A 24,176-nucleotide genomic window follows, 5' to 3' on the forward strand; every position below is an offset into this window, starting at 1 on the left:
TCAAATTTCTAATTCCACTTGGTTTCTCTTTGCTCCTGGAAGACCATGATGGCTCACCATATCTACTCTATCTCCACTACGCTGACGGGAGATCACCAGAGCATCAAGTGTTTTGTTCAGGAGGTCTCCAACTTTTTGGAGTTCATTGCTGATAATTTTCCATGAACTACCCAAGATGACAGCAGCATTCACATGTTCCTGGGGTGGACAACACCTGTGATGTTTACAAGGATCGAGACCAGGGTTGCATTTGTCTGTAAAAGAACATAAATTAATTAGCGCTTCTCTGTATAACAAAAGTTAAAGTACATTAAAATAAAACAATGAATAATATGCATCTTGCACATGCTTCGTTTCTGACAAGGTTTCATGACATTCAGATCCACCCCTGCACCTTAGCTACATTCTGGGCTACACCTCCCTTAATGCTGACTGAGGGCCAGAAGCTACATCCACTGAAATTAATGTAGAAAACTCTGAGGTAGGGAACACTGGATGGGCAATTAAACAGTAAGGCATTGCAATTAATAGAAGTACCGCATGGTGCTCTAACGGCTACCCTTACTGCAGCACAGAGGATCATCTCAGGAATGGCTCAGAATCCACTGTAATCAGAATGGCTCAGAATCAACCTACTGCAGTTTTGGAATCAGTTGTGTTCACAGGCTTGTTAGCTGGGAAATGGCATATTTAGTAGCACGAAGTAGCACTGAGGACTGAATAGGTCTCGTCTTTCAACTTCAGCAACACAAAAGTTATGGGTCTAGGCTGAGAGTCTGTAGTTAATGGAGGGTTCTTGAGTCAGTGATAAATCTGTGCTGACTATAGATGGAGAGTATACAAGTATATACTTCATGTTTAGACAGGTAGGAGAAGACAAGATCGAGTCCTGATCTATGCTGAGCTCTTTTTTTGCTCCCCACAGAGATATTGTCTGAAGTTTCTACTTGCAAAGGAAATGCTCAGCCAAAATCTCCACAAAAATGAATGCTCTTTACAAAGTGATGGGGCCCATTAATTTGATGATGTCTCCTTGCATGGAAACCACATCAGCTTCACTAAAAGTTGAGCATGTGCAGTGGTTGTGGAATGAGTCAGATGTGCTGATATGAGCAGTCTGGTATGGTAGGTATCTTACATCTCTAAAATTATCCTTGCTCTGTCAGTGCATTTAACACCTTCAGATAATCACTTCTGTGTAATCACATCACACTGCTGACACTGAAGCAAACTCTTTATCACCTTTCCTTTAGGTGCAGATGCTGATACTAAAATTCCCTGTCAATAAACTTGTTTTGGCTTTCACAGCTAGGACTAAATCAGCACTGAAGTGAGTTGTGATGGATGAAGTCTTCAATAATCTATACTCAGATGATTGAGAAATAATTAAAAAGTAATTGAAGTGAGATTAAGAAGTAATTGAATTTCTGTAACTGAGTGAGCTAATAGAGCTGCCACAGAAGATAGCATCTTGAAACAGTTCAGTTTTTCTGGAGAAAAATCTACTATTTCTGCATGTCTTTACAGGAAAATAATGTGTGCAATACATATTCTAATACAGTATTCTGTTCAGGTTCAACCTAACTTGGTAATCTCTATGAGTCATGTATTTGTTTTTCTATTGTGTACAATTTTTTACCTAACAATTTCTGATCCAAAAACCACACACTATGCACCTATTTCATCTTTAAGTAAACCCTTTGTTACACCAGTCACACCTAGGATGAATATGGTCCAGAAAGTTTATAAGTGAAGATTTTAAAATAAAGCATTCTCACCAGATATTAGTCAGCCTTTCACAGGAGTTTACATTGATAGCAAAAATGAAAAAAAAAAGCAGTAATGTGGAATTACTCCATGGGGGCAGAGCTCAAGGTTGAAAGTGAAACAAATGTAGGAAAAGTCAGAAATACACTCACCTGGTGAGCAGCCATGAATCCCTGCAGCACTCAGCACAGCCACCAGTTCAAGGGACTACTCCGAGTTATGAGACGACGTCAGAGGACACAGGGGTTTAACACGACCCTGTAAGAATTGGCAGGAAGTTGTTAAAGGCATGGCTTGCAAAAAACCTTATAAATACTCTTGTTAACCCACTAAAACACACCAAAATTGATTAGGTGTGGAGAGAGAGAGGAAGGCAGGCAAGCATGAAAGGAAGTAGTGGGAAAACCATGATTTTTTTTTTTGTTACAATTAAAAGCTTTGTTATGGATTTATGCTCTCAACTAACCATAAGGAGGCAGCCAGATTCAGACTGTTCTTTACCAGACTCATTACGTGCCTTAAGTTTTCTTAATTACCGATTTCCAGATTCAAGAGTTTTGATTCTTGTGATGCGATGAAACTAATTCTGAACAGAAACCTGCAGTCCTGCTTGTAATCTCTCCCTTCTCCCTTCCACATTGCCTTGCTAAACTGTCAAGCTGTCCTCTTCTACATCTTTCTTAGCCTGTGTAGGTCTTTTTATTGACTGAAAAAAAAAATAGCAAATTTATTACCTCAAACACTTTCTCGTTGCTGGGGATATCGTTAAAAGCAAAAACGACAGGAAAAATATCCAATTCACTCTACTTCAGGACTGCAGTGTTTAATAGAAGACATATTTGTGGTGGGATCTGGCTGAAATATGCAGCTCTTTCTTCTGTTAGGACCTTGGATAATTCACTTGAAAAAGTTTCTGGCAGCAACCTCAGTGCATTGCCAATATTACATCCACTTGAGGATCTCTGATATTTCAGATTTTTACTACCTCTGAGGTGTTTATTCTTGTTGCAGGACTCTCAGAAGCAGACTAGGTTGTGGACAGCCAAGGAGTAGGAGACAACAGTGACCCTGGTTCCTGCAGAGAAGTCATTGTCTCTGATTTTGGTGACATTGACCATTACAGTTATAATTTCTCTCATTCTTTCAAATATTTGAGGTATAACTTCTGTGCGAAAGCCTGAGGCAAACACCAAGTCAGGTGGAGGCACAGGGCATGCTGGCATACCTGAAATGCAAGAACAGAGAGACAAATCACAAGGATTAATAAAAGTAGGCATTGCTCTCACATGTTTAATACCATTTTGCTCCACAGACCCAGAATAAACTGCAGTGAGGTCTCCTCACATGGAAAATGTTGCTGTGTGCTGGGCCACGCTTCAGGAAGACAGTGGGGTCTTCTCCGCTGTTGCCTAGGTTTACTTGTAGTCCTGAACTTTTAAAATCAGAGCTGGCTTATTTGAGCTCAGGAATGCCTTCAGATCAGGGTAAGGAAAAGACAACCATGCTGTACTGCTGCGCTGTAGACAGGTGCAAGGGGAAAAGTCTGCAGCACTTCATTTCTGAGGGTTCAGGGAAGGACAATTTTCTGGAGACACAATATCTTCTTAAATGGTAACATTCTTCACTGCTTATCAGCTTATAACACTTGCACGGTTCCTAGCAAAGAAGCTTGCAAGGTGTATAGCTCATTTACTTGCCCAAATCCATGTCAGTGTTTTCAATGACTGCAGTTACAGCATTCTCCAAGAAAGAACTGGGATAGCATTAATGACTGGCTAATTTAGTAGGAAAGGCAGGACAGTCAGAAGCAGGGAATAAGGCAGCTTAAGTAAATACAGGGAGATCAGGAATTGTTAAAGAAAAAAGGAAAGAGCTCATCCAGTGAGTCCCTTTGCCTGAAGCAGGATCAGTGTACCTATACTGTCCCTGAGAGACATTTGTATAGTATGTTCTCATGAGCCTGCCAGAAAAGGAAAGCCCACAGCCTCCCCAGCAAGCATTGATTTGCTCTACTCTTGATGACCCTTGCCACTTCCCTTTCATGCCTGATTTACATCTTCTGCTGTAAATTATGCAGATTTCGTCTTGCTTTGCACTTCACTTTTCTACTTCAAGATACCACTAAGACTGTTATCATGCCTGCTGCTATTCCTTCCTATCATCTCCTTCATCTTTAGGCTCGCTAAGTGAACTCAAATTATTCAGCCCTTCCTTATGTCACTTTTGTTCCTCTTCCCTGGGCTCAGTGCTGTCTGTCTACATTTTCTGTGGTGTGTGGCACCTAACAAGCTGCTGCCGTGCTCCAGGTACACAAAGCTCATTCATTTCTGTGTCTAATATAGAACAGTTTGGTCCATGCACTGCAGGGAGAGATCTGGGGCTTTCATCACATTGCGCTGTTGAGACAGATTTGCTTCCTGATGGCTGAAGCAGCCAATTCCTTCTATATTGTTGCTGCTGCTATTCATCTTCATTCACACAATTCCTCCCTGTTAAGAGTGGTGCCTTGTGTTTGTCTCCTTTACATTTCATTTTGTTAATGTCAGGTCATGATGATTGCAGGGAACTGTAAAAGGCTGAGAGGAAGACGGGGTCAGAGGGTGGAAGAAAACAAATCGTTCATCTGCATTTGCCTAAGCAGCCTGAATGCAAAAGATGACAGAAGCAGACAACGTATGTATTTAAAAGACGACCTCGTTAACAGAAGTAAATCAAGGCCAATGGCCACATTAAAATTTACAGTAGCAACAAAGAAAGCTCACAGAGAGGCCATGAAATAGGAAACACAGGAAAAGTTTCTAGCTCTTAGAGAAAATCTTTAATAAATTAACAAATGGTGAGATGGCAGACAAGGAGAATGATGACCGATCCCCCTACACAACTGCTGCTATTGAGCTCTGCCTCCCACAGACTAGCTGTAGTGGAGCTGTCAGGAGCTGGTGAAACCCAGGTGCCAGTTTAGACAAAAGTGCAATTTAGCTAGTGGGATTTAGCATGTTTAGCTCTGCTTAAAACATGTTACAATGTGAATAAATCAACTTTGAACTGTCATTAGTGATACTCAGTTTTCCAACAAGCTAACCAAAAAAGGAAAACAAACCGGTGTTACTCAATAATATTTATCCAAACTCTTACCTCTTTAAAGAATAGTACTCTGTTAATAACATAGATTTTCCGCCTACTAACTCATAGTGTTCCCTGTAACAGGGAGGCTTCTGGCTAAACTGGAAGTGCTGATTTACCCATATAATTCAGGATCTGTCTCTAACTTTAATCTGTGTTCTCACAGTAGCAACATTGATTCAGTCCCTGTTCTCCTTTCCAAGCCTAGAGAAATAGCAGATACAACTCAGCGGATTTCATCAATATTTCATCACAAGCTTCTTAGAGCCCAGGAACTTGGTGTTTCACTCACGGTTCAAAACACATCTACACATTTCAAGCAGCTGGCTAAACTAATCCCAAACCCTGAAGTACAAAACTGGCTTAGGAATTTTGCACAAAGATATAGGACATTGTGACAGTCAATTAATCATCCTTAATCAAATGGAAGCACTAACAAGTAATCAAGGAAAGCAGCCTTGTTAGGTTAGCTTTGGCATAGAAGTCCTGCCACATATTTAAATGTGCAAGCCAGAAAATTCCCATGGTTCAGGTACGGCATACAGTGAGCCAACAAGTAAAGGGCAGTTTAACTGCAGGGGCAAGAAGCTGGCATTCTCTCCAACCTGAAGAGCAGACTTAAGTCAAAACAAGAGAAGTCAGACGGGCCTGGGCAGCAAAACCAAACAAAACCAAATGAAGCAGTGTGGGATAGGGACCCCAGCTGACAGCATTTGGTAGGTGATAGCCAGGTTTGTAATGTCGAAGAAGAATGAAGGATGGCTTGTCTGGTCACTGTGCAAACATAATACAAGGTGTCCAAATGGACTCTTAGGAAAACTGGAGAGGGCTCGGTGGTTGAATCATTGTGTTGACAGCTATGACAGATTAAACAATAGCAAACATGTTCTGGAGTCAAAATTTGGGCTTTTAAAAAGGAGGTAAAGGGCCAGGACTGGCACAGTAATATTTTCCAAAATTCTTTTCCAGAATCATGCATACTGCCAGAAAGAGATGATGTATTGATGGGAAAACAGTGTAAGGAGGAAGAACTGAGATTCAGTGAGTACTGGGGGAAACTTTTGTAGCTTGTTCAGGAAAGACGGTCTTCATTTAAACTAAAATGATAGCACATTGCTGACAGTAAAAATTAAAAAGGTTTTGGCAGAATATTTAAAGGAAAGACTAGGGGACTGGAGAATGGATGTGAAAGAGTATGATATTTGCAGTGATGTTTCCTCTGGGTTGATGTCAATAAAAGCTTTGTATCCTCAGATTAAGCCTGGGGCAGAAGTTGGCAAAACTCAAAAGGGAGGCTGAAGAGACAGAATCCCATCAAAAGAGAGCACAGACTCTGTTACCAGAATGGCGATGCCATCTGCAGTGTGTTAAAGGAAATTACAGAGGCTGCAAAGGTGGAAAGCCCAACAATGAAAGACTCCATTTAACTGCCATGATGATGACATCCTACTGCCGTGTGACATTTAAACAAAGATAACATTTTTAGATAACACATTCACACCAGCATAAGAAAGGCTACTGTGAGATAAAATAAACCTTTCAAAAGACATAAATTACAGTAAAATGGAAAACAGAGAAAAAGAAACTTTGGAAACCATATGTAAAAATACAATAAAGCAAGGCAAAATATATTCTCAGGGAAAAAAGTCTGTAAGAAAGACATAAAAACAAATAATAAACCCTTTTTCAAATATAACAGGAATGAGAATCTAACAGAGTCTGTATGGCCAATAATTGACGAAGGTGTAAAAGAAGATTTCAAGCAAGGCCATGGCAGATAATTAAATGGGTACTTTGCATCCGGGTTCACCATGAAGGAGTTCAAGGAGGTTCCTATGCTAGACTCCTGCCCCTTTTCTGCACATGTAGGTGATGTGCCAGAGGATCTGCCTGCCTGAAACATCTGCCAAGCTGGTAGGAGAGGTTTCAAGCAGTAGTAAATTGCCAAGAGCAGAAAATACTCATCTAAAGGGTGAGATGTTTTAAAGGGCATCAGGAATGAAAGAGTTGAACTGCTAACTATGGTTTGCAGCCTCTTGCTTAAAACTGCTCTAGTACGAGAAGGATGAAAATTGGCAGAATCAGGTCTTACAGAAAAGTTCTGGGGAGTTTATAGACAAGCATAATGTATGCAGTAGGCAAACTAGTATGACTTCTTATAAAAAGGAGCAGAGTTGGTAGAGACATCGATAAATGTGCTCTATCGAGGAAGAGTCAACATGTAAGGTGAAGTCTTTTATTATAAATGTATCTTTGAAAGAATCACTAGCCACGTTAACAATACAGGTCTGCCTGATTGCCCTGGATTTCCATAAGGATTTTGACAAGTTCCCCAATGAAAGCCTTCCAAAAATAATTGTCACCTGATATAAAATCTCACAGATCAACATTGTTAAATACAGTAGTAGTTAAAATACAGTAAGGGAGATTAGGAATAGATCCATTTTCCAAGTGGAGGAAAGCTGTTGCGAGTAAAGCTGGCAACAGCTCTGAAAGCACAAGCAAAAGTTCTGTTTCTACCTGTGGAAATAATGGTCGAGATCTTCTTCTCCACCAAGGAGAGGGAAAAGTAAAGTGTTAAAAATCACTGGTTTTCATCCTCCACTGTGATGAGGTTGTGCTGTGCTGGCTGAAGTCTCCAAGAGACTCTTCTATTCCAGCTGACACCATTTTGGCAGTCATGCTCTAGATTGCAGGGTAGGGGTAATGACTGCAATGAAACCTGTTTTCTCACCTTATGATTTCCATTGATCATTGATTTCTTCAAAGAGTCAGCTTCAGAGGAGATAATTACGCATAAAACCATCATCTACATACATATATTTGTAAAAACTGGGGTTTGAAGGACAGAATCAGAGACTAGAAGAAATTGAAATGGAATATTATTGCAATATATTCCATGGGTATTACCTAGAAACAATTTGGTAAGAGAGACAAAGTATGGTCTCTTGGGAAGAGACTGTAACACAAGAGACTTTGCTAGTGTAATTAAGAAGAAAGAAGTTAATATTCTTAGGTACACAGAAAAGAAAGGGACTGCTAAAGAAAGCAGTCTTTCAAGGATTTATGGAAAGAAAGAAGAGGACAAGAAGAGTATGGCTAAAAATCACAGGGGAGACAAAGAACTGAGAATTATGCAAGCAAGCTGAGTTACACAACTTTGCTCTCAAGCCCCAAATCAAGGATGGTTGATGTTACTGTTGCAGATGATCATGAGGAGAATATTCCACCTTTGAAGGCAGCTGGGTCAGATGGGCTAAACTGCAAATAAAATGAACCTCATCCATGTACACACTGTGTGAAAAGGTGGCATTGCAAGAACAAACACATTTAGTTATTTACCTCATTAAAATACTGACCATTGAATCTGAAATGAATTCATAAAGACACAGATCAACATGAGTTACAGTAAATTGTAGAACTTACTGTATCCAGGAGTGGTGATGGCAAGGATCCAATTGTCTTCTATTATTTTCAGAATGTCAAATTTTTTTATTAAAAATATAAGCTTGGGCTTCCCACTAATCTCTTCAAGATGAGAGTTACCTTGGCAGTTCTGTGTAAATTTCAGATCTGCCAGCGAGATGCAGTATAGAGGGTCCATTTCTGGCATGGTTTATATGATCGCAGTGAAAGCTGTGCTTGTGCCAAAGAGGGCAGAACGCTTAGAAAAAGGTCAGAAATGGAAGTCAGGCCCTAACCATTTGGTTTATTGCCAGCAGCAGCTGCCAGAATGCAGTTCAGTCTCCTCTTCTTCACTCCCTTGAGTTCATTACTAACCAGGTTTGGACATCATACCCATTTTTATTACTACTTCTTGCAATTTTGGGGTACATGAGCAAAAAGACATCTATTTCAAACAACATTTTAAAATCCTTCTTTTTGATATCTTGCTTGTGCATGGTTTTAAAAGAATGATTTCTCATCCAAAAATTGCAAGAGTGCCTTAGTATCTGAAAATTAAATAAAACCAAGGAAAAAAACAGAGTAGCAGAAGTGAAAACAGAAATAAAGATAATGTGTAAATTGAGAAAACTCTCCTGGATGGTTTGTAAAAGTAAATTTTGAAAATAATCTATTTCTAAACGTCAGCTGAGTGAAATATACAAGGCAGAATGAAAAGGGGATTGCCTAGGGAGACAGAACACTTGACTTTTAAAATTTGCGAATTGTTATTTTACAATAAAAAGGTAAGTGCATAAATGTATAGCTTTGTATTAACTAGCACAAGCCAAAATTTTAATCTAAGATTGAAGCAGGAAAAGGCCATTATGTCTTAAGCCATAAAAAGACTGAGTGAAAGAAAAAAACCCTGGCATTCAATGACACTTTTCCATCATACACAAGTCCACTTCACTCCTCATACTGAAAAGTAACATGTGCCACAAGACTCCATGGATATCAGTATATCACAGTACAAGAAAGACTATGCTGGGAGACCTATTGGTTTTTCTAAATCATTTGGAGAAAATGAGCATTTTATGCTGTATTGCATTTTGTGAACGTGTTCTCAAAAATTATGCTAGAGTGAGTCAGTCAGTACAAACCAACCACAGGAAATCACGTAATCACAAGGAGTGCTGTGGTTACCTTCACAGCAAGCATGAAGGACTCAGGAAATTCAGAGCTTAAAGCATGAACGGTATTAGATATATGTACAACCCACAGATGTAATGATGTCTTGTGAGCTGGTCAGAAAGACAATGACAATTTTTTTTTTTTTTTTAATTAAAATGGTGTGCTACATTGTTCTTTTATCTGCATGAATGTCTTCCCAGGCTTCTTATCACGAATTCTTTTTCTGCTAAAGTAATGAGGTAACCAACACAGAAGACAGCACTGAGCTGCTTGACACTGCTCCCACCGGAGAAGTGCAGCAAAGATCCAGAACCACAAGTTTAGTAATGTATGACATAAATTGTGAAATAAATTTCTGAGCCAGCTTTTATTGGACAGTTTAGTCAGAGAAAATTAGCTGGAAATCCCTTTCCTGCTTCAATCCAGGTTTCATTTTTAGTTTAAAAATATGACATCCTGTAAAATTCTTCAGAATCTGGGTTAGTTTTAAAAAGAAAGTTTTCCATATGTACAATGAAAATGTGGCCATTTTGAGAAGGGAGGGTGGAGTGCACTGATCCTGTTTTTCTACAGTTCTTTTTAGCCTTCTTTCCAATGAAAATACGGTTAATATTGTTACAGTGTCTGTCTGTCTATCTTGGAACAGTAGAATTTTGAACATGTTGGCCAATTTCAACTAAATGTGACAGACAGGTAGAGGTCTCAGAGCTGTGAAGTTCCTGCAGACTTTACAAAGATGACCAGCAGTACAGAGGCTAGAGACAAATTTAATGCCCCATTGAGAGGAAGAGTGGGCTGTGAGACACATCACATACACCCAGCCATGGCAATGGATGATTATATGCATCCATTTTATTTTAGAGATTCCTTAGGTTTTACAGTGCAATTATTGCCAAGAAAGTCCAAGTGCTTCTATGCTAGGCATGTTAAGACATGTGAAGCAAGAATCAATGGGGAGCTTCACAAAGATAGGAGCAGCAGGATCAAACAACTTAACTTCAGCTGTGGCACAGAATTAGTAAGTCTCAAAGTACTTCGTTGAGTTTTTGTTTGGTTGGTTTTGGGTTTAGTGAAATAGTTAAAATAGATGCAAATTTCTTATTATAAATGATCAGTCATTTTTTGAATTATTTTCTTTGACTGTGGTACAGCAAAGAGAAGGGTTTGAAAGAACAAGTACTGGTAGAACTATAAATTAAATGGATTTCTGTGTTCCACCATGCTGTGAAAGAGTGAGGAGCGAGAAGAGGAAAGGATGCTGGGAAAACACTTATGGGCAGAAGCACAACAGCTGGGGTGATGGCAGAGAGCAGGATGGGAGAACCCCACTTTCCAGCCTTTTCCTGCTTACCCTCCCAGCCTGGCCAAGGATGCAACTGTTTTCAATTAGAATATTAATTCCCTCCCCCCCCCCCTTTAAATGAACAAAGAACAAAACCAAGGAACTTTGCACAGGAGAAAGCATTTTTTCCAAATGTTGTGGTGTTCCTTCTTTATCCCATCTTCTTTAGAAAAGACCTCTTGAGCAGTAGAATGGATAGAGTACTGTTTCCTTATTCCTTAATAAACAGTAACCAGTCCTTTATGAATACCCAGATCCAATTCTTCTTCTACAGAAATACCATGAAAAAGAATATCTTCTATAAAATTAATGTTAGACTCCTTTTGTAAAATAGGTCCAGTAACTTATTTTTAAGAGAAGTTTAGATCATCAAGAAACCCATTATTATAGACACATGACATATCTAAGGTATTTCTACTGGCAATTCTGATATAGTTAAAATATGTTTTGTTTTGGAGCACAATTTTAAAACCATTCTTCCACGCCATGTTGGGTACAGCACAATTCCAAATTAAAGAATGTAATGTGTGAAGTAGTTGTTAATTTTAGTGACATCAGAATGGACTCCATATTTTCCTGAGAGTTTTAGCTGATAAAGAAGCAGCTGATATTCTGTGTTGGACATATTATAATTAAGAAGCTATAAAGAGCTATGGCACATGCTCATTTCTAGCTGTTAATTTATTAAAAACATCATCTGAAGCTTCATGAAATGTGCAGCCTTTGAGCAGTCATCAGGTTTTTCATTTTTATGATGACTTGAAATTACATAACTGAAATGCAACAAATGTGTTCTCTCTTTACAAATCTCTTCTGGTTTTCTGTATCAGAACTCCATTATGGCGCAGCTCCTCGCAAGGATGCTTGGAAGATAAAGAAAATTTTTTTCTTGCACTCTACTCTCATTTAATAAGGAAGTATATACATGTTATAGCAGAGCAATCAAGATAAATGGAAATCCCGCGATGTAGCTTAATAACAGCAACAGAAAAAATAAAACACAAAGTTCATGGCAGCTTGCAAATCAGTTAGCACCAGTAAAGAGCCCAGATGAACCCAACACTCATCTGTGTAGTACACAGGCTGCATATTAACATCAGACCTCAAGTACATTTTCAGGTTTCTGAAAGCAATGGAGATTTGTTAATTCTGAGGCATGAGAGACAGGTACCGTAATTTCAAAACAAGTATCTTTTTCTAGTGATCTTGTTCTCTGAAACACTGAAGAGAAACAAGCATCTCTGGAATGCAGTGTACTTCCAAAGTAGAATCATGAACTGCTTCTGTCTGTCTTCAGGTTACTGTGTGCCTTTAAGGAGAGCACATTCTTTTTCCCTTTTTCAAACATCTGAGAAGCAAAGCAAACTAAAACATCTCCTTATAAAGACAGAAATTTATTTCTTCAGTTATTTCTCCCCACCTTCTGCATGCTCTTTGCATTTAAGATAGCGAGTATTTCATTGAGGAAATCTCTTCCCAACTCATGTGCTTGACTGAGCCCAAAGTTAATGAGTGCTCCTGTAGGACCCTGTGATGGAAATAGATGGGAATAAAACATCTCTCATCACTGCAGAGTGTTGTAGTCCCTAACAATGAAACACAACCCACTTTCCTCTCTTAAGGATGCAGGAGAAAAGGAAAAATGAAAACGCTAAGGATACGGACAGTGGAGAATCCATGAACTCCATCTGCAATTAATCTGATATAGTCTGGTATACTCTCTCTACATCTCTCTCTGAAGGACCTGAAATACCTGCCTCCCACTGACCAAGTGTCTCTCTGCATTCATCATCATCATTTTTTGTGGCAGATACTGCTAAAAATAACTTCTCATCTACCAGCTTTCAAAAGAGCCATCATCAGATCATGATTTCAGCAAACATTGCTAATGCATTCTTAAAGGACAATGAATAGCAGAAAATTGCATGGGAAAGCCATTTCGTCTCTTCATGGTACCGACGATTTTCTTCTTACAACGTGGTATCTGTGGTTGGTATTCATACCTCAGGAAGGGCATGAAAGCTAGAAACAATTCAGGAAAAAGTTATGAAACATGATTTAACATTTGATTGCAAAAACTCAAAACACATTCTCAGGAAACTCAATTCAAGAAAAAGTTAAGAATGATTTGCAGGACTTTTTCCAGAACAAGGTCTGCTCCTTTTAGCTAAGCACCTACTGACTATTCTGATACCTGCTCTGCAGTTCAGTTTGCATTCACTTAAATCTTGGAAACAGCACGGAGCTGAAAGAAACCAAAACGCAAATCTGTGCTTTAAAAGGCTAGCTGGGAAGAGACAGCAGGTGAGTAGAGAAAGCATCAGGCTTTCCATCCCCCTCAGAGAGGGTTCTGTCAGAAAATGGACAGTTTTGCACGAATCATTCACTTGCAAATAGAGAAGAAGAAAAGTAATGAAAAGATCAGCTTGAAGCAGGGGCAAGGTTGGAGAAGAGATCCCCTCCTTCCACTTGGTATCGTAAGGATGCATTAGGATCCATCTAGGGCTAGTTGGTGTAATGATGTTACTATTTTCCCTTCTTGCTTGTTTCTTTCAAACACAGATTCTACTTTCACCCGCAGCCCCCACTGTCTTCAGCTGGGCTGAAGGGCTTCACGTTTCTGAAAATTGTGTCTTAGATTTCTAGTTACTCCAGTTTTGTTTCTTCTCGGTGAAAACTCTTGTTCTTAAATGAGTATGTTTTCTATCAGCCTGCAACAATCCTCTTGAGTACCAGGGAGGAGTGAATGAAGTAGCCTCTACGGTGACATGGTCTGCAGCCATCTCTCCAGTTTAAAAGCTAAAGATAAACACAGGACACAATCAGGATGTGTGGCGATAAAACATTCACAGGTAGCTCCTTCTAAATCAGAAGGGAAGTGAATTTCTAGACAAAATTGCTCAAGCCTGTTGACAGAACTGAATGCCTAATTATAACATAAATACAAAGAAGCTGAAAATACAATTTAATAGGCTGAAAAAAAGAATAAATTTTCAGCTGGTGTGGTGTTCTTCCTGCCCCTCCCCCCCCCCCAAAGATGCCATTTAAGAGAACTGCAACCTCTTTATACACAGAACAAGAAAATACATATTTTCTCTTGGTATCAACAAACTGTTCTCTTTCCTGACTGTTTGCAGTCACTTCTCTTGAAAAACTAAGTCTTAAAAACTGATCTATATATAGTGAAAAAAAATATGAGTGAAGGTTAGAAATGCTTTTGCACTGTGCACAGAAGTGCAGCAGAATGTATACATAGCTCTCAAGAAAACATAGACTTTAGTGAGAGTAAGAAACAAAGTTGACTGATTGTTACAAGTCAACGACACCGCTATTATCAGCCATGATCCAAAGTAATGTATATGTGAACTTCTGCTAGAGAAAACCTAGAACAGGGTGACTGCAAATAAGAGATGGTGTTTCTAAACGTAAGAAAACAGAAACAAGAACTCTCAACCAGCTGCTCTAGCTATTTTCCTCCAAGAGTAGGAAGAAAGGATTTCAAAAGCTTTGATTTTGCTCATTATTATCACCATTTTTTCCTAATCCAAGAATTCAGGTTCTTCCCCAGGCTCATGCTAGAGCTGCCCTAACAAGTAAATATAAGCTGACAATGTGCCTGCCTACATAACAGAGATTCTTATGGTCTATACAGTAGTGATGTAAATCAGGAAAATTTCACATTGTTCTTAGTTGTGCTTCAGGGGAGTAACCCTGAAGACAATGGCTTGGAGTCTTCGTGTTTCATATTGCCTTCATGTTTCCTTTGCTGACCTCAACGCTGGCCTCGCAGCCTTTTTGCAGCACTTTTCCGGTGTGTGTCCTACTGGGCAGCTCCCTAGGGAATCTCTGCAGTGAAAGTGAGCCCTCTGCACTTTGATTCAGTTTCAGAACCCACCAATGCCTTTGGCAGGAGGAATCACAAAACTGGCTGCCATCAGTGACTGATTTCCTCATTTTGATTTCTCTTTTCTCATTATATTTAAGCCTTCATATAACAAAAAAGTAGCATTTTAATATTAAAATATATTATGGCACTTGGAAATTTTCAGAAGGGCGTGATGTATAGTTTTGGGTGACTACAAAGGTAGGTTTAAAACACAAAAATAATACAAGGGATGACATTAATTTTGTACAACAATTTTAGACTTGTTTTAAAACATAACATGGTATGCTGTCAATTTCTAATGTGTTTATTACAGTCCAGTTCCACTCTTTATCTTTGCTAATCAAGCAGACTTCTAGCCAATCAAACAAAAAACTTGTTGAAAACACCCAGTAAGGAGAGTGCTCCAAAAGTAAATCTTACTCACTATTAACCTCCCAATATTCAAATAATTATATAATGGACTTACACAGGTCCTTGGCTCTGAAAGCGGAGTGTGCTACACTTTGGCTTGAGCTCTTCTGGTGGGTAGTTGTACTCATCTGTTCAGAAGACAGTAACAAAATTCATTAGTTTTGTGGGATTCAGAAGATTTTGGCAAAGCTTAGCCTTTTATCCAAAAAGAGCTGCAAATCAAGTGACTTCATTAATTTTATACACATATCACAAACACTATATAGAGACAGATGAATGCTATGGTGGCCTGATTCTGCACCCATCAATAGGAAAAAGTGCAATTAACTTGAATGAAAAAACGAAGGACCTAAATAAACTTTAGATGAACCTGAGGATTACATTTATACTATTTTATTTATTTATTTATTTCCTTAGTAAGTTGTTCTGACTTTTTAGCTAAAAGCCACTAACAAAGTCTATGAATAACATAACGTCTGCTGTCTTTTTATGTGGTCTATATTCACATTTTAACACACTCTGTAGAGGATACAGGCAATCATTAGTCTGTTCTCATTTTCATTTGACAGACAGATTTTATATTTTTACAGTAGCAGAAAAGTTAGGTCTTGGACTTCCAAAGCTGACTGATGAGGCAGAAGTACCTAGATCGCACTGAAGGTCAGCTGGCATTGATCCTTAATGGGAGCAGGACACTTGTCAATATTTTATGCCAATATAGAGCATTTAGCCCCACAGTCAATTTTTTCTTCCAACTCCCAGCAGTGTAGCAGGATTTCCATATACACAGTATAAAATGAATTCTGAACTCAGTTCCCATTTGCATTCTCCATTGACCTGTATTTAAACAACCCTGATGATGGCCAATTTTCTTCTCTAGCTATGCATTTGCCTTGCTTAATATACAATATATGATCAGGACAAAGTCGCCCAAAGAACTGCACTGAGGAGTTTCTATCCTATTGGAAGCCACAGGTCTCAGTGATGTTAGAATCTAAAGGCAATGGAAAACCTTAACTATCTGATGGTGAGGGTGCTCTGCATGAGAAAGTTGGTGGTGTTTGTGCTTTTGAAAGGAACGTTTTTATAACCAAATATTTGTTTCTCAAAATCAGGGATATTTCTAGGCAGAGAAAAGGCAGCTGTGCTCCATAGCAATGGCAATCTTAGCAGCGCTTCTTTCAGCATCAAAGCCATATCCATTCCATCAGTTGTTCCTGGCTAAACTCTTTGTGAAACTGATGGCAAACAACAGGCCCTATAGATGTCAGCTACCAAAATAAAGACTCCTGGAATGAAGGAGGATGGATATAATCCCTGATTTTACCCAAAGAACGAGGCTGAGGACCTCTGTGAAGGAAGACTGAATATAACCTGCCCAGCAATGCACATCCATGAATACACCCCAATCTTATCCATTCAGTGCTTTTGCAGAACACTGAAAATTCACAGGGAAATAAAAAAAAAACCCCACCACCTGTGATGTGATAACTTACTCCTGAGGAAATGTATCAATGGCTTCAGAAACCTCACTACGTAGTCAAGTTCAGACTTGTGGATTCTGCCAAGCTGAACCAAATGCTGTTCCAGAGGAGTGCTTGCGAGCTCTTCCAGTTCATTTCTGTCATAGGACTTTCCTAGTGAAATCACAAGCAGTGCATAGCCTTGGCACTTAGCTTGCAGTGACATTTTTTTAAATATTCCTTTGTCCCATTGGCTCGTTTTTCCAGCAGATATAATGATGATAACTTTGAGTGGCCTTGGATTGGGAGCCTGTGAGAAAATGTTAGCAATTGTCCATTGTATGGCATAGCCAACGGCAGCCTCTCCATTCAGCTGTTGAAGAGATTCTTTAATATATCTTCTTATTCGGTCTTTAGTGCCATAGGTAACAAAGTCAAATTCTTTCTTTACTGGCCTCTTCCCTGTGCCAGCTTTGAAACCTGGTAGGGCATGGCTCACCACAGCTATTCTATCCCCTACAACAGATGTTTTTGGAGCTGAGGAAATGTTGAATGCAGTGAGTGCTTTGCTCATGAAGTCTTTCACTTGCTCAAATTCAGCACCACTCATCTTCTGTGAACTATCCAGAATGAATGCAGCATCCACATATGCCCTCGGTAAACGGGGCCTGGGACGTTCACAAAAAGCATCTGGTTTACATTTGTCTGCAAAAGAACGTAAAATTAATTAGCACTTTTTTAGATAAATCAAAAAGCAAATATGTAACAATGAATGTGATCACAGATCTAAAGTGTCAGAGTGGCCAATTTAAAAGAAAAAAAGGGGAAAAAAAAGAACAAAACCACTATAAAGACCTCAATGCATGTTAGGAAAATAAAGGCTGACTCAAAACTCATAATTATGCACCAGGTTCTGCAAGACAATTGGTGCTCTATTTCCCATGGAAACACAAAAAGATCATAGGAATAGAGTTAATTATATTATAATTGTTTATTTTTGTATAGGTTTAAAAAAAAACCCAAGATTTTGAAAATTTAGAAAAACCCCATTAAAATCAATAAAAACTAAAAACTCTCCTGTTTACTTCAGTATGTATTTGATAAGGTATTTAATTTTTTTGTGATGACAGGGATCACTACACACACCAACTGTCACAACTTTTTATCGTTTGTACAACATGTCAGAATGTATTTATGAGGCTATTTAGATAGATAGAAGTTTTATTCCTAACTAATACAAGTGCTGTAAGCTTTTTGAGGAAACCTAAAATATTATGGCACTAAGAGGAGAAATCAATGCTTTTGGAAAAGGAACTTTGGGTCAAGAAAAGAAAATGGCATTTTCAGAACTGCAATTTTTCCCAGTACTGCAGACAAGGGTCAATCTTCACAATGATGTTCTTCACAGAAGAGAATCTTTGTGATATTGGTGACATTCACCAAATTGTTGAGGACTCTGATCAGGAGTCAAAGTTGATCAATGTTCCAAAAATTGCAAAATGACTACAGTGAAGACTTTTAAAACATTTGCTAATCTTTCAAACTACTTTCTATGAAACATAAATCCAACTCAGACTCAGAACATACAAGTAGATTGTCCAGATTCCAGCAGAATAACAAGTCTTTCTCCCAAGCTGTTAGGTGTGCTAATAGCTGCTGCACTGCACAGAATCATCATAAAGAAGTCAGGGGACCTCACATGCCATGAATGTCAGACCATCAGCTGAGTCACAAAATGAGATATTCCTTGTTAATACTTCATCTGTCTTTCTGACCACTGTGTGTCCCAGTAGGAATACATGGGGGTACTCTCCAGCTTTACATAGTGATGGAAAGACCAGAAACAATCTTCTGAAGAATCAGGAGGAGGAAGGAGAAAAGGATGTAGGCTCTAGCCCTATTACCTGTCTTCACCCATCTGGGAAGATACCGGTTTCACAGAAGGCGGCATTGATTATCACTGCTACAGCTTCTTAAAGGTTAGTAAACTTTGTCATGCAGGGTTTTAAAGCTGAAGGACACTGGTAGCCTTGCTCCGTTACATTTAATTAACACTTGCTTTTAGGACGCAATTCAAGTAAATGCATTCTTTTCAACCAGGCATTCTGGTCAGACAAGGATTCAAATACTCTGAAAGAAAAGCGTGTGCTTATCCTAGGTAGAAGGTCCCAGAAAGACAGGAATAAGGAAAAGGCTCTAGATGTTTAACACCACATTTGATGAAGCTTAAGGGGGACAAACATGTTCTTCCAATTTAAGTATTTTCCTTTGAAATGGATTGAGCAGTCAAGACAATGCAGGTGATAGGTTGCCGTAAATAATGTTCACTGGAAACAGATTCTACTTTAGGAATTCAACACATCAATAAGAAACACGGCCAAATAATTTTGCTAGGATTATGTAAGGCCAGAGGAATGCCTCAGCCCTTTTGCTTATCTCACTGCTCTTCACTAGGCAACTCTACATAATACTGTATTTCTCTTTCAATGACAATTCAAAATACTCTATTGGTCTTACCATAGCACAAAGTGCAGAGCAGAAATCTTTTTAACGTTTCATTATATTGTCCACCACGAACATTTAGCACCTGAAACAATCCAGAATCATCCATCTAGAAACAAAAAATAAAGACAGCAGGTAAGTACTGCTGAGTAAGTGCTCTATGATTTCTTGCTGTTGACGAAGTGTAAATTTAGTGCACAAACTTGGCCCAGAAGACCCACTGGGGGGGAGGGGGGGAGGGGCGAAGGGGAGGGATACACTGCAGACAATTAGTGCACATATCCCAGTTGTCATAATCTCATATAGACTTCTTCCTAATTAAGGCCTAAAATGAGACAAAACCATTTTTCTAGCACTATTGTGAAACAAGCAAAAGACTTCGTATCTATCTGTGTCTATGATAGATCCTCAGTTGACAGATCCCCAAGGCACAAACCCCTCAATGGGTATGTCTGCCTGGGTTCTCTCACAGCTTAAAGGGAAGGACAGTGATAACGAACAGTTAGCTTTATCCACACCAATAAGACTTTCAAGAGCTATGGTTACTTTGGGGGAAGCAACTAATCTCCTTCCTTCCTTCCCCAGTATCTGCCATTACAGTTCACCTTCCAGGAGTTTCTCCAACAAGTCCTCTCTTCAGAATAAACAAAGGGAGGATTTTTGAGTTCACTATCATAAATATAGGGAATGTAAGGACACAATTCCATCTATCTGGGCCAAAACTCCTGGGAGGCTTCCAGGTCATTGGGTACCAGCTTTTAGGATCACTTTCATCCTCACTTGTGAACTTTGTCTCCGGACAACTGTTGTTTTTCCTTACAGAAAGATCTGAAACAGAAAAACTAATTCTTTGGTTTTGCCTGTGCCCTACCTGTGTCTGCCCTCTCGCACCACTCACTCTACTCTAAAAAATGCAACTTGATATGAACTTCCTCACATTTACAGCAGGAAGAAAGACAGTAAACTTCCTATCTGCCTAGGATGTGACTCTTCTCACACAGAGGAAGCTGCAGCAGTTATCACTGGCACCTTGCAGTGATTTTGCAAGGTGAACAAAGTTTAAATCTGTGCTGAATCCCGGAGTACATATATTTAACCACACTACATAATCTTTTATAGCGACATTTTAAAGTTAATTTTCTAATTTGTTGGTTTTAGAAAGAAGTGACACCTTTCTGGATGAAAACAATTAATGCTTTAGGAAATAAGTAAAATCTAGTGAATTTGAAAGAAATGGCAGGTGAGATTCTGCTGGGCTTGCTCTCATGACGAGGCCTGAGGCATATGCACAAGAACAGAGATATTCAATAAGCTTCAGTTTCTCATCTAGACTCTCATTCAGACTAGATATAAGAAAGAAATTTTTTACAGTGAGGGTGGTGAAACACTGCAACAAGTTGCCTAGAGAGGTGGTAGATGTCCCATCCCCAGAAATGTTCAAGGTCAGGTTGGATGGGGCTCTGAGCAACCTGACCTAGTTGAAGATGTCCCTGCTCATTGCAGGGGGCTTGGACTAGATGACCTCTAAAGGTCCCTTCCAACCCAAACCATTCTATGATTCTATGAGCTGTAAACCTCTAAGCTGAGCATAACACTTGAAGAAAAGGAAGAGGTTTCCATTTCAAATAACTCATCTGCAACAGAAACCACAGGAATGGGACTAAATAATTCAGTCTTAATGAGAAACACAGTCCCCCTTCGTCGTTTTCCACCCAAGTCCCACTGTACCTAATACAGTCTCTTAATAGACTATGCATGATGTGGAAGTCCTTTTCCCAGATAACATTATTAATTATGCAAGTCAGAATAAAAACCCAATAGGCTAAAATATTCTTGGACATTGCTCCATGAGTTTCAACTGCATGTTAGAGAAACATGACCTAATCAATTTTAGAACAACAGTTTTACTTTATAAAATAGAGAAGAAAGGAAGAAATGCATCCTTTAAATTCATAAAATCCTTCCTATGTAGCAGTATTATAATTTCTGCAAGGTCATGTATTACTTTTGGTGAACATTAACACAATCTAAATCAATAGCTCCATTTTCTTAATGTAAAAATCTTCCATGTCTTGCTCACAATTCTTTCGTCATATATCCTTTCTCTCATTCCTTATCAGACAGAAAAATAATCTCCCAAAACAAAACTTATAGTTATTGCACAATCTTTTTTACATTATTCCATAGAAATACACCCTCACTCCACAACATAGTCTTTAATGCTAAGTTTATGTCATTGAATTTGGACCTTTCTGTCTAAAATGAAATTACATGATTTCCTAGGACATTTATAATACAGAAATCACATTTCCCTGTAGGACGACTTGGCAGTATTAAATGAAGTGCTACAGTTATGAAATAGTTTCTAATATTTTTTTCTTTACAGCAAGTGACCAGAGTATAACATCCTTTCAGAAACTAAAGAGCAGAATAATAAAAATTAATCCATACTTTAGTGAACTTGCAGTATATAGCAATTTATTTTAGAGGATAAAGTCTACCTGCAGTACTTGTACAAAATGCCCTATTAAGAGCAATGTGACTACTAATAATTTTGAGCTTTATTACTTAAAATATAAGAAAAAGGCAGAAACCACCTCAGAATGGGTTTTGAATTTTCATTAGCTGCTCTATGGGCACCATTGATTCACCTCATACTTTGCAAGAGAAACAGTTTGTTGGATTGAGGATTTTGAAGTCATCAGTGATAAGGGCATTCTACCTTAATAATGTAACTCTAATAATTGATTTTGCAACAATGGATGGGAGAGGTTCACAATGTGGGTCACAACATCCAACTAAATAGCCAGGCCGCTCAGCTGAACTATGTCTTCCAGCTCCAAAGACTTCCCGCACTTAAGCTGTTTCACAATTTCTCCTTTGTGAAAATGGTGCACGAATTGTGTCAGATGCACTGCCTCACAATATGCCTTTTCCCAGTGTCCCTTCCCTGCACTGTGCTCCTAAGGCAAGATGGCAGAAGACCAGTTATTGGCCTTTCTTTAGAAAAGTGTCAGAGAAAGGGCAATAAGATCACAAGAGGAAAGCACGTCAGGTGGCAAAGTGCTACTCACATTCCTGAGAACTTATTTGGTAAAGTAAACGTGCATTCACATATAGGTAGAAGTAGGACAGACACATCTACTTATGAGAAGATTGCTCTGCACCAGAACAGGCCAGCAGAGGCATTTTACAGTTTTTCTCTTCACTATTTTAGAGTGAACCATCTAGGGAGCTGAGAACCTGCTGTTCCATGATCTGCTTCATAGGATTATAAGTAGACGGGAATAGTTCCAAAGTGTGAGAGTTGTAACAGACGCTTTAATCAGGAAGTTATTGACTACAAAATCTCTCCTCTATAAAGTTACCCATGTATTTTATGGTCTGCACACATTATCTTTGTTGTGGTCTGCTAAGGTATTTTTATAAAATCTCCAGGATTCCCACACCTTTCATTAGCATCACTAAAGATTCACTGACGGCTACTGGTGTGCAGAACTTGGATCAAAGTTTGACAAAAGTGAGTCGCTATGCTCAAGAGCATTACATGTGGGATAAGCATGACCTAATACATTTAAGGTTTCTTGTTTTAAGCTAACATTATTGAGCATAAAGAAGAAAAGTTTAGTAAATTTCTTACCAGGAAAGCTTGGGAGATATGGGGTGTGTTTTCAAAAGCAATAACTACTGGAATGACTTCTACTGCACTCATCTCCAGGACGGCTTGTTTAACAGAAGATGCATTTGTGGCTGGTCCATGGCTGAAAACCACAGCTATTTTTCTCACGTTAGGACCTTGTAGAGTTCTCTTGAAAATGTTCCTGGCAATGAATCTCATTGCACTTCCAGTGTCCCGTTCACTGGAGGATCTCTGATAAGAAATATTTCTTAGTGCGTTAAGTAGCTTGTTCTTGTTGTGAAACTCTGAGAAGTGGATCAGGTAGTGGGTAACTGAGTTGTAGGAAACAACAGCAACTCTGGTTCCCACTGGGCAGTTGCTGTCTCTGATTATGGCATCATTCACTATTGCTATCATAATCTCTCTCATTAGTTCAAAAGTCTCAGGAGTGAGTGTCCTAGAGATGTCCAAGGCAAACACCAGTTCTGTTGGATATACTGGGCATTTCAGTTTTCCTAGGGAAAAAAAAAAAACAAAACCACCCCAAATTATTTTGTTCCCTTGCATCTTGGACATGGAGAGTAATGCACTTAAAAGCCATACATAAAATGATATAATGCTAAACTACATCCTGCATTTGATACATGCATAAAGAAAAAGAGGGAGCCAGACAAAGATCTGCCCAGCTTATACTGAAGTGAGGCATAGAAGAGTGCAAATTGCTCATTCTCATAAAGAGGTTTTACAAAGATATTTGACAAATAGTGCTAAATTGTATTAGCACTATTTTACAGATGGAGAAGCTGCAACACAGAGAGTAGAAGTGGCTTCTCCAGCATCACCAAGCAGGACAACAACAGGGCCAGGAGTAGAAATGAGCTTGGGTTTTGTCCAAATTCTGACAGGCTCCGCATTCCCCTGCACTCTGCACCAGTGGGATGCGACTCTGCTGCAGTCTGTGCCCCCCTTGCTGGGTGTGCCTGCAGAGGCAGAACCGACACTACCGACCTCCGAGCCAGCTTGCACCAGTCTGCATTGGGTTGCATAGAAGTATCCTGTATTTCCAGCACACAATATTCCCTTTTAAAGCTCCTCTTGGGCACAGCGTGGGCCTACGCTAGCTCAGGTACTGCCGTGCGGCTCGGATACTGATTTGATGCTATTATTACTACGTCATTCTCAGGAGGACTGTTAAGATTTGATAATGCACGGTGATACTGCTGGAGGAAAACAGCATTTCATCTTGTAATTACTCCAGCCACGATATTACATCTAAAAGCAGAAATTGTGTTGAAGAAAATAATCTGCTGCAGCATGAAGAAGAACGTAATTTAAAAACCACAGGCTATAGCAGGTAGCATAACTACAGTAATAAGAAGATCATTTACCTAGCACTCACGAAGGGAGAAGATTACCAACTCACTGTTCCAGCCAAATTCAGCATAGGACAAAAATTCCATTATCGTTTCCTATACAGAACTGGTA

At 39.1% G+C, this 24,176-nt stretch overlaps 1 protein-coding gene across 1 annotated transcript; it reads right to left on the reverse strand.

The window, feature by feature from the left end:
* LOC309598625 (collagen alpha-6(VI) chain-like) lies at nt 1-24,151 on the reverse strand (the record flags this gene model as incomplete). The annotated part of the gene is made up of 6 exons (XM_082329375.1): nt 1-286; nt 15,163-15,235; nt 16,604-17,275; nt 19,088-19,181; nt 22,713-23,206; nt 24,115-24,151. 6 exons carry the CDS (start codon nt 24,149-24,151, stop codon nt 1-3), a joined length of 1,656 nt encoding a protein of 551 aa, XP_082185501.1.
* Between the last annotated feature and the right edge of the window lie 25 nt (nt 24,152-24,176).

Source organism: Platalea leucorodia (genome assembly GCF_965183815.1).
Source record: "Platalea leucorodia genome assembly, chromosome: 1".
NCBI lineage: Eukaryota > Metazoa > Chordata > Aves > Pelecaniformes > Threskiornithidae > Platalea > Platalea leucorodia.